Below are 12,162 nucleotides of genomic sequence, written 5' to 3'. Positions count from 1 at the left end.
TGTGTATATAAATTATATCATGTTATATTGTACATAACATTATTACATCATTACGATAATACTATTGAATTTGTACAAAAAATCTATTTAATATGTCTTTATCTTTGTAATATTAGAGTTTTTGTGTGTTTTTATAACTTAAGTTGTATTAATTATTGTACACACACATGCACACTGACTCAATGTACATATTGTGGAGAAATTGTGAGTAATTGCTTCCCATAATTCTCGCACTTGCTTTGCATATCAGTTGGGTGTGATGGCACATTTTTCCACCTCTGCCAGACGTCTGACACTCTGAAAATAAACCTCACAGCCTCTGAGCACAATTCTGAAGGTTACTCTGTTAAATTTAGCCGTGGAAACATTGATGATCAGCGGGAGAACAGGGATATGTGATGAATGAGTGCGTGGCTGTTGTTGATGGTGACAACGGCTTCTCTGTCGACTGTAAGCGGTGTGGCAGAGCTGAGGCTTTGCAGCCGTGTGGAAAGTGTTTTAGAGATTAGATCGTAGGTGGAGGTGAGAGCGAGGGTCTTTCTCGTGCTCACACTTTTACTGTGAATGTTTTCTAGCTCGTTAACGTGGGCTCATAAATACTAGAAGGCTGCAGGTCCTTGTGCGGCCAGGTCAATGCAGCATTATGTGTAAACAAACTGGTTCATGTTTTCTGTGAATGCACATGTGGGTGGAAGTTATATTTAAACAAAGTATGTTCTTTTTCCAGTTTTTCTAATTACCTCCATCTATACTTTTAAATGCTTTCTTCAGAAACTGTGGGTGTTCATTTCTTAAGAGAAAAAAGTTATCAAATTTAGCAGTGGCTGCAAGTTTGGCTCATTAAATTTGGTGTCAAGGGAAATCAAACCCCTCTTGGACCCCTGAACGATTCCATTCAAGGATTTTTTTTATTTATTTTTTTTATTTTTTAACAATAAGGTTTCAGTTGTTAACATAATTTAAAGGTGCCCTAGAATTAAAAAAATGAATTTATCTTGGCATAGTTAAATAACAAGAGTTTAGTACATGGAAATGTACATGATGTACATACTCAGATACAAATGTATAGTATGATGCAATGTAAGTCGCTTTGGATAAAAGCGTCTGCCAAGTGCATAAATGTAAATGGAAATGGAAATGGAAATGACATACAGTGAGTCTCAAACTCCATTGTTTCCTCCTTCTTATATAAATCTCATTTGTTTAAACGATCTCCGAAGAACAGGCGAATCTCAACATAACACCAACTGTTATGTAACAGTCAGGATCATTAATATGTACGCCCCCAATATTTGCATATGCCAGCCCATGTTCAAGGCATTACATTACAGCCAGTATTAACGTCTGGATCTGTGCACAGCTGAATCATCAGACTTGGTAAGCAAGCAAGGACAATAGCAAAAAATGTCAGATATAGCAATAATAGTGATATTTTTAGTGATATTTGTAAATTGCCTTTCTAAATGTTTCATGTTGCTAATGTACTGTTATATGTGGTTAAAGTTACCATCGTTTATTACTGTATTCACGGAGACAAGACTGTCGTTATTTTCATTTTTAAACACTTGCATTCTGTATAATGCATAAACACAACTTCATTCTTTATAAATCTCTCCAACAGTGTGTAATGTTAGCTTTAGCCACGGAGCACTATCAAACTTATTCAGTATCAAATGTAAACATCCAAATAAATACTATACCTGTGCAATTAGACATGTTGCATGGCGAACACTTTGTAAAGATCCATTTTGAGGGTTATATTAGCTGTGTGAACTTTGTTTAAGCTGTTAAAGGCAGGCGTGAGCTCCATGGGTGGGGAGCGTGAGCATTTAAAGGGGCCGCAGCCTAAATCGGCTCATATTTAATGATGCCCCAAAATAGGCAGTTAAAAAATTAATAAAATAAAAAATAAATCAAGGGGGTATTTTGAGCTGAAACTTCACAGACACATTCAGGGGACACCTTAGACTTATATTACATCTTTTGAAAAGACGTTCTACAGCACCTTTCACTACATAAGTTAACATGAAAAAACAATTAAAATACTAATAAAGCATTTATTAATCTTAGTTCACGTTAATTTCAGCATTCACTAATACATTATTAAAATCAAAAGTTGTGTCTGTTAATATTATTTAATGAAACTGATCTACCATGATTTAACAACTAGTGTTGTTAAAAGTACTGTCTTTGATACCAAGTCGGTACTGAAATTTTAAAAATGTGACTCTTTGAGCGCTGTTGGGAGGATTCGTAAACACCTCTGATTGGCCATTGTGTTCACAAGCTCAACAGATATGTCTGTGATTGGCTTCAATGATCAAAACATGAGAGCGTTAAAATTTGAAATAAATATTTTTGGTCCATTTTCAAGGAATAGAGTAAGACTGTAAATTTTGATAAATTCTAGTAAAATTAATTTGAAAATAAAATATTTTTTGGAGTGCATTCATATATAAAGTGCCGTAAATGGGGTAGAATTGACACTAGTCTTTCCTCTCTTCCTCTCTCAACCTCTTTTCCTAAAAGCACTGACCTTTGACCCTTGGGCTAATGTAGATGTCCATCTCTTTGTCTGTCACTCTTCCCCAGTCTAATGCAGTGAAATGAGACTCAGCCATTCTATAAATGGCTTGTCAGAGCTGTGAGCCGTCATTCTGAGGGCTGAATGAAATGACAATGTACAGTATGCATAGCTATGAATTATGTGTTGTGATTCTTGCTTCTTGAGGTTACAGCAGCTCAAAGGGCTCTTGCCGTAGAAACTGCTGACTTTTGGGCCTGCTGAAGCATCAAATATGTATTGTGTATGCATATTATTTCTGTGCCTGTCGAATGACCTCATCGCTGATAGTATACACAAACACACATCTCTTGTTCCACAAAATTACTTTAGTTGCTGCTGTAAAACCGTGATAAATCAGCATGGTATCTCTTTTCTGTTTTTTTATTTCTTATTTTTTAACACACCAACTAATACCATTTTTAGATTAATAGACAGATTATTCATTCTCAAGAAATAGTCCTCTAAGTAACAACGACTCATATTCGGGGAAATTGAAATCCTAGAACTGGTCCTGTGGTTTGTTCAAAAACCATTAATATAAGCAAATGTATCTGACCTCTGAGGATACTTATCAGCCATTTTGTCCACAGAAGTATGGCTATTTCAGAAACACACACACACACTATACTACACTTGCTCCGTCATCTCAGAAATACCTTAATAAATTCACTGTGATTCATGTCTGTTATCGGATGCTTGACAGGCTTTGTCATCTGTCATGAAGGAGAGTGATGTTCCTCTCTCATGGGACACGAAGACGAGTTCATGTAAAGCATTACATCACTGTGATCAGTGAATACCGGGCTCAAGTTTCTGTCTTCACTCGGCTCTCACATTCCTCATCTCTACTTCTTCAATTCTAATCTTATGAAATGTTCCATCTATCAAAAAGTGATCTCATTTTACACATTTTTGCTTTTTCCCTTGAATGTTATGAACATTTATACCGCAGTATCATTTTCAACATCTCAAATGATGGATTGTTTAACAGCATACTATAGTGTAAATTAAAGGAACACTCCACTTTTTTTGAAAATAGGCAAATTTTCCAACTCCCCTAGAGTTAAACAGTTGAGTTTTACCGTTTTCGAATCCATTCAGCCGATCTCCGGGTCTGGCGGTACCACTTTTAGCATAGCTTAGCATAAATCATTGAATCTGATTAGACTGTTGGCATCTCACTCAAAAATGAACAAAAAGAGTTTTGATATTTTTCCTATTTAAATCTTGACTTTTCTGTTGTTACATTGTGTACTAAGACCGATGGAAAATGAAAAGTTGCAATTTTCTAGGAACTATACTCTCATTCCAGCGTAATAATCAAGGAACTGTGTAATATCATTGCACTGCTGCACTCATGATACGACAGCAAAGTTCCTTGATTATTACGCCTGAATGAGAGTATAGTTCCTAGCCATATCAGCCTAGAAAATCACTTCTTTTCATTTTCCGTCAGTCTTAGTACACGATTTAACTACAGAAGAGTCAAGTTTTAAATAGGAAAAATATTGAAACTCTTTGGTCATTTTTGAGCGAGATGCTAACTGTCTAATCAGATTCAATGAACTATGCTAAGCTATGCTAAAAGTGCTACCGCCAGACCCAGAGATTGGCTGAATGGATTCGAAAACAGTAAAACTCAACTGTTTAACTCTAGGGGAGTTGGAAAATTTGCCTATTTTCAAAAAAAGTGGAGTGTTCCTTTAAGCAATAAGCCCCAAGAAGCCATGATTTACAGTGAATTTATAACAACGCGCCTTAGCTGTTATAAATTCTGTAAACCACGGCTTCACAGGGCTTATTGCTTTTATAAAACGGTTACCACTCAATACAAATATTAAAGCCAAAAAATATGTATCAATGCAATTTCATGAAGTAAAATCATTAAAAGGTTTCCTTCCGCTTGAAAAAAATAGTCCCTGACCATGAACAGCAACAGAAGTTACATTATTATGCCATTAGATGGCAGCAAAGACTGTCTTTATGAGCGAGTCACTCAGTCGCAAAAATACTTTTATTTTGAAACTTGTTGGGAACACGGAACAAGACACAAATGAAAAATGCTTTGCTTGTCAGCAGGGCATTGGAAATTCCCTTAACTGTTAAAAGGACAAGATATCGCAGCAGACATTCAAACAGATTTTTTATCATGAACATAGGACTGACCTGAAGGAAAATGCTAAATCTGAATACTCTTCTACTAAGATTCAATGAACAAAATCAATAGAGAACAAACATATATTTACGTTGCTAAGACAGACGCAGCAACATAAACACTCGCCGCACACAGTTGCGCAGCGTTACTTATGTTATGTGGTCAGCTGTATGTCTTCGGCAATGAACTTTGGTTTTGCTAAGGCTAATATCTTAGGTAACTATACAATTATATAATATTTTAACACTTTTTTGCATAATTTGACCAATTTGAGGCTTAAAAATGAAATGACAAGACAATAAAATATCCACATTAAGTGATATTTACCTTTTTTTTATATTTTTTTTCCTTTGAACTCATATTTCATCTCAAGCTGTTCACTGACAATGCTGCTTCCTTTGTAAAAAAAAAAAAAAAAAGAAAGTTGACTAACTTTCGAAAAAACTGTTCCAAAACAATTGGTTGTAATATGTGTAAAAATTGACATTCATAAATAATTTTCACATAAATATTAAAAAAATGTATGCTAATTTCACTTACTTAGATGATCATACGTTTAAAAATGTAATATATGTACTCAAAAGTTTAAGGTCACTCATGTGTAAATACTTTTATTCGAAAAGGACATATTACATTTAAATGACATTAAAGATATTTAAAATGTTACAAAAGACTTCGATTTCAAACAAATGCTGTTTTTAAACTTTATATTCATTAAATAATAATCTCACTTATCAGTTTCCACAAAAATAATGAGCAGTTTTCAACATTGTATCATTTATGTATTCACAATTGTGTTTTTAAGGAAATATTTCAACAAAAACAGCAATATAAGATTGCAGGGGTTTTTAAGAGGGTCAGTGGGATATTGGGTCACACTTGCATAATGTGCCTAAAGTCAGACAACATTACTGTGGTTTATAGGGCACAAGAGTTTGTGAGATTTGTTCACTAATCGTTTTCTCTCTTGTTCTCTTTTTCCAGGCCTGCATTTGAGCCTGAGTCTTCCTCAACTGCCAGCCATGGACTAGACAGGAGGAGTGTGTGACCTCAGACATAACCATGGTGGTGAGGTGGCTGCTCAACTCCCATTGAGAACACAGAAAGTAAGAATGCCTTTATTCATGTGCTCGGCATTTATTCAGATTGTTTCACAGGAACATTGCGATGCCCACGCGGAATCTGTTTCCACGGAAGCCTAATAAAAGCAAATTTACATAGAATTTTAATAACCGTCATTGGATAATTTCATTGGCATATTTCTGCACCACATGTGTTTATTTACCTGGGGGAAAAACAAAACTTAAAAAAAAAAAGTTATGTAAATGTTAAAATAATGTACATTTTATAGTCATGGTGAGCTCTAATATTTCAGCTGCTAGAAACTGTTCTATATATATATATACTTGATATATATCTAGGATAAACTTCACCAAAATCACACTGAATCTATATGTTAAATACATGCTAGCAAGGAAATTTGGCTGAGATTTTACTAAAAGTTTTTTAAGCTATGGCTTTTGATATATTTATGTTTGAGTTTTATAGGATGAAGTTCATTGTGATGGTATTTGCCTTTATATATATATATTACAGAATTGGTCAGGCAGTGGGCAGTGGATCCGTAATTTAAGTTCATGCGAGGTGTTTTATAAACAGTTACATTCTGGAAATTGCTGGATATTTTGAGCTAATGGCTTTACTGAACTGGTTTTGCTTACGATGAGGCCCAGCGAAGCCCCACATGTACCTCACAATGCAAAGAGCAGGATGGAAGTGGGTCAGCTAAACTGCTGCTAAAGTGCTGGGATTTCTGATAAATAATGCAAGGCAATGCAATGTTGGAGATATATGTTTTTGATGTTAAAACACAGAAACGTCTAAAGATAGATATATACAGGTTCAGGATTAGCCATTTCTTTGTTATTTGCGTATCTTTTGAAGTGTGATAAGTAGGGATGCACATATATGCATATATATATATACATATTCAATATGGCTTGTGATTAAATTAAATATATTTCAGAGTGAAGCACAGCATTTACATCTGTAGTTCGTGATACAGCGGTGCATAATATTCTTTGTTGGCAATTCTTCAAAAAAAAAGCTTGATTGTTTAACGTTTGGAAATTGAGAAATTAAGTATTGTTAGTATTACTATTAGTAATGTCTTTTTTTTATTAAACATTTTTTTATTACTAACATAACAATAGTATTATTACAATATATTTCTTATTTTAATATTTTATTTTATGATATTCACAATAAAATCATAATAATTATAATGATTAACAATAAATAATGATTATTATTTTATGATCATATTGAATTGATTAAAAACTGGGAATGTGGCATTTCAAGTGAACAGTTTTTTGCCTTTTTTTTTTTTTTTTTTTTTTTTTTACTGAAAGGTGAGCAGAAAGTGAAAGGTTTGAAATGGTTCTTGTAAAAAGTAATCCCAAGTATGAACACCCACATTTTCAAGTTTGCTCAGCCTTACAAGTATTTCACACTCAAAAAAAAAAAAAAAAAAAAAAAAAAAATATATATATATATATATATATATATATATATATATATATATATATATATATATATATATATATATATACTCCTCTGAAAAAAATCACCCCACTCACTCTTGAATAATTAATTGTCTCCAAATAGAGCTTTTCAAGTCATCTAGTGAAAATATATATTTTCATATTGCAGAAAAACAAAATATTGCAATTTTCCAATATCATGCAGCCCTAATAGTAAGTATGATATATATGTACAAAAGAAGTACTGTACTTATAAAAAGGGGCAAGTAGCATTTGTCCTTGACATGATTACCCTACTAACTTTCTTAATGAATCTTGTTGTGCATTTTTATTTTATCTTGTTTTATTTTATTTTAATCCATTGAGAATATAGTCAAATTATAGAATATAGAATATAGTCGCCAGCAATCTACTGTAATTCTATGGTATGAATACTGTGAAATTGCTTTACAGCTTATTACCGTAAAAACAAAATACAGTATTTTATAGTACTTCAAAAACGCACCAGCCCACAATGCATTGTGTACTACAGCACAAAACCGTAATACATAAATACAGTAGATTACTGTTGAAAATGGGCTATAAATGAACAGTAGTTGCTTACCAGTAGTTGCTTACCATTGTTTTCTACAGCACATTACTGTTTTAATGGAAAACAGTATTTTACTATCAGAATTTGGCTGTTTTTTTCCAGCATTTTTTTACAGTGTTTTATTTGTATTATGTTATATTTGTATATTTTTATTTTCCCACATTACTACACAGGTTGTGTAAAGGTCATCAAGCTGTATTCGAATATGTCATCTGTTTGAACCTGACAACATCTGGGAGCACAAATGTGACCTATCAAAAAGCACAAAAAGAAGCAGACGCCGGTATTGTTAATGTGCTCATTCTCTTAGAGGATGAATGGTCTAATCTTACATTTAATTCTGCAGGGTTAGTCAGGCTTCTCTAATGGCTGTAGAATGTTATTACAGGTTTTGTAGTCTTACTCAAAGTGCATTGGATTTGTATCATTTGGAAATTCGCTCTCGGCTGTTCGGTTTAGATTAGTGGCCGAAAACATGCTCATGCAAGTATACAAACACAGGTGTGAATGGTTGACCAGTGCATTCTGAGAATAAAATCTCATTGAACATACTTAAAGGGAACACAAATTAAGATATTTTTGTTGAAATCCAATGGCTCCGTGAGGCCTCCATAGGGAGCAATGACATTTCCTCTCTCAAGATCCATAAAGGTACTAAAAACATATTTAAATCAGTTCATGTGAGTACAGTGGTTCAATATTAATATTATAAAGCGTCAAGAATATTTTTGGAGCGCCAAAAAACCCCCGAAATAACGACTTATTTAGTGATGGCCGATTTCAAAACACTGCTTCAGGAAGATTCGGAGCACAAATGAATCAGTGTATCAAATCTGCTGTTCGGAGCGCCAAAGTCACGTGATTTCAGCCGTTGGCAGTCTGACATGCGATCTGAATCATGATTCGATGAACTGATTCATTTATGCTCCGAATCTTCCTGAAGCAGTGTTTTGAAATCGGCCATCACTAAATAAGTCGTTATTTCGGTTTATATTCTTGACGCTTTATAATATTAATATTGAACCACTGAACTCACATGAACTAATTTAAATATGATTTTAGTACCTTTATGGATCTTGAGAGAGGAAATGTCATTGCTCCCTATGGAGGCCTCACGGAGCCATTGGATTTCAACAAAAATATCTTAATTTGTGTTCCAAAGATTAACGAAGGTCTTACGGGGTTGGAACTACATGAGAGTAAGTAATAAATGACAGAATTTTCATTTTTGGGTGAACTAACACTTTAACTTGCACTGTTGTGTTGCTGTGATGGTAAAAATAAGGATAAAAAAAAATCTAATTGTAATCTAAAGGTTAAAATTAACAACAGAGCCCAAACTATTAAATTCAGTTGCTATTTATTTTTTAGACATAATCAACACTAAAAAACAAACAAACAAACGAACAAAAAACATGTAAAGTGCACATAAGGCAGGTTTTGCATTAACTTCTAAATCTAATTATAAAATTATTTTTCAATTATTCTACTCCAATTCATTTTTGAAATATGATCATTTACACAGTTACTGTCATAACTTGTTTTCATGACAAATTTATTTAAACATATTAAATAAGACATTTCTAACAGGTAAAGTAAATATAATGAATATATAAGCTAATATAGGTCATATATTTAGTGAAACACTCCCCTCTAGAGTTCTTTTCTCTAGTGAACTAACATGCTGTGGACACTAAATGACTTGCCTGAGGTAAATGTAATGCTACGTGAGAGATTATTTTTCTTAAGCTGTTTTATTGATGTCTTTACACAGTTGAAACACACGTAAACATATCTATGCATAGATTTTCTATTGTTCTTCTGCGCTTTTTCCTGTTGTGGCAGTTAGCAAATGGTGTTGCATTACCACACGCGCCCCCTTCTGGATTGGAGTGTGAATCGACTCTGACTGACTGTATTCATCATCCGACTGCATGCACCAAACCATGATGTCTGTACCGTGATGGTTCAGGACGATTACATGTACCGTTACATCCCTAATATAGCCATATTTTTCTTTTTTTTTTTTTTATCATTGACAATCATTACCCATTTGTATTGGGAACACATCATAAAGCATGTTTCGGTCAGTAGTGGGAAGTTAAGCTTTTTCTCCATTGTGGGCAGCTCCACATTCCTCTAATTTTTGTGTCACGCTTCGTAGACGGTACGGAAGCTGCTGGCCATCGGTCCGGTCGTCTGACACACGACACACGTGCACGGATAAACAGCCCTCTGTTATTGCAGCTAACCTGTAGGTGTTGCCTCCTCCCGCCAGCATAGTTAGTTTGGACTGATCTCACCAGCATCAAACAATGGCGCACTTCATAAGGCAATGACAAAAAAGGCCTTGAGCAGAATGTCAGCCAGTATAGCCCAGCATAAAAATCCCACACGCAGCCCGCATACTGTCATCGCAGTGTTGAAATCTCACACCAGTCTGTCCGCTGTCCAGCGGTATGACTCACTCACATAGCCATGTGACACTGCGAACACACCAAAACACACACACAACAGGTAATTTACCCACCACAACTTAATGTCCCATTCACACCAAGAATGATAACTATAACAATAACTATTAGTGTCCACAGCATTGCATGATATTGCAATACACATATACTACAGTTTTATTGTCTGTCACTTTAAAAACTTGAGTGCTTTAAAGTCAGGTGGATTCTGATTGGCTGTCATTGTTTTTATCAGTTTTCAGCTGGAAAAAAAAAAATCAACCTTAGTAACCTAAGTAAAGCACAATATAACTCACTATTTCTTATCTCTAATTAAGCCACATTATGGCCAACAGCTGCGTCCCACGTTCTCTTTGGGAGTTTGTTAGTATTCCTAGCAGTACGGTGGGCTAATCATATCCAGGTGTCTCACCGTCAGCTGTTGTGAGATCAGTTTCCAGACACTCCTCTCAGTCATATCACTCATTCCTCAGGCCACATTCATCTCTGATTAATCTGAATGTGATCAACTGCAACTTTAGAACTGCAAATAACAGCTTGACATAATGGCAATGCTTCATTTTGTGCTCAGCCCTTGTTTTTTGTTGATGGTTTGTCTTTTATATTATGTTCTGGATTGATTTATATGATATTTTTATGTTTTTTTTGTAGATGAGAGTGTGAAGCTGCAGGGCAGGCAGCGCAGCCACATGATCCCATGACTCTGGACATGGATGCGGTCCTGTCAGACTTTGTTCGGTCCACAGGGGCAGAACCGGGTCTGGCACGAGACCTGCTAGAAGGTAAGAGATTTGCGCCTTTTTCATTTTTTTTTTTTTTTGGAATGATGTGCAAGTATTGGATGTCTATTTTTTATGTTTTAGTGCTTATTAGTTGTGGACGCCTAATGGTGCATTTAACAGTACCTCATTTAATGTCCCTAAAAATATTTAGGTCAGTCCTTACAAACTTGATCTACTAATGTTTGACAACCAATCCAAATATTTTTGGTCTTTATATTAAATAGTATATCTCTTGTATATATTAGGGGTGTTTCCTTCAAGCCCATTGAGTTTTAACAGTCTTCCTAGACCATGCCGTGGGTTTGGTCAGGGGTAATTGAGAATGAATGGGGAAAAGTCACATGAGAAGTGTCAGTGCCTCCATTGAACTATGACTGGCCATTCGCGCGATAAATCCCACCTATGGATTTCATGCAGTTTCTGCATCCACAAATCAGTTTGAACAAATACTGGTATTAATGGGAAGAGTAATTAAAAACTGAAGAACTCACCAACTAAGATTTCACTGCTTTATATGACCTCAAATGGCTTAAATGTAACCATGGTTCCCTGAGAAGGGAAAGAGATGCAGCGTCTGATGTTGACGCAGTGGGAATGCATCAACTATTCCAATCCTGATTGGTGCAACATCACCCTGTGACGCAATACCTTAGAAAGCAATAAAGGATACCCGGAACAAAGCAAATTTAGCTTCTGACTGGCTAAAGCAAGCCACTCTTAGGCATGCAAGAAGTATGGCAAGGCGACACAGTGTCACATTCCTTTCTCAGGGAGCCATGGTTACAGTCATAACCTGAGACGTTCCCTTTTGAGGGAACACTGATGTTAGTGCTATGGGGAACAAAACTGCACCATACTGACAAAAAATGTGTGTGGGGAAGACCAGCCCTTGTCCTTCGCCCTTGCCTCGACAGGACGTCTGCATAGTAACCGAGTCCCAAAGTACTCCTAGAAAAGTTGTCCTCTGAACTTGAGAAAGCATATTCTTCTTGGAGTTTAGTCTTACCCGCAAGAACCTTATGGGGGCTAAGACGACATCTTGATGCCGAATCT

General features: G+C 35.3%; 1 protein-coding gene across 4 annotated transcripts in view; it reads left to right on the top strand.

The window, feature by feature from the left end:
- The window catches only part of otud7a (OTU deubiquitinase 7A), a 99,154-nt gene that overhangs the window by 39,667 nt on the left and 47,325 nt on the right, over positions 1 to 12,162 (top strand). For all 4 annotated transcript variants that reach the window (XM_067380060.1, XM_067380063.1, XM_067380061.1 and 1 more), the window contains exons 2-3: positions 5,706 to 5,827; positions 10,979 to 11,109. In XM_067380060.1, the coding sequence (XP_067236161.1) occupies positions 11,025 to 11,109 (85 nt within the window). In that variant the 5' untranslated portion in view covers positions 5,706 to 5,827; positions 10,979 to 11,024. The remainder of the gene's footprint in view (positions 1 to 5,705; positions 5,828 to 10,978; positions 11,110 to 12,162) is intronic.

The sequence above is a fragment of the Chanodichthys erythropterus genome, chromosome 24 (genome assembly GCF_024489055.1).
Source record: "Chanodichthys erythropterus isolate Z2021 chromosome 24, ASM2448905v1, whole genome shotgun sequence".
Taxonomy (NCBI): Eukaryota; Metazoa; Chordata; class Actinopteri; order Cypriniformes; family Xenocyprididae; genus Chanodichthys; species Chanodichthys erythropterus.
This window is presented reverse-complemented; position numbering and strand designations above follow the sequence as displayed.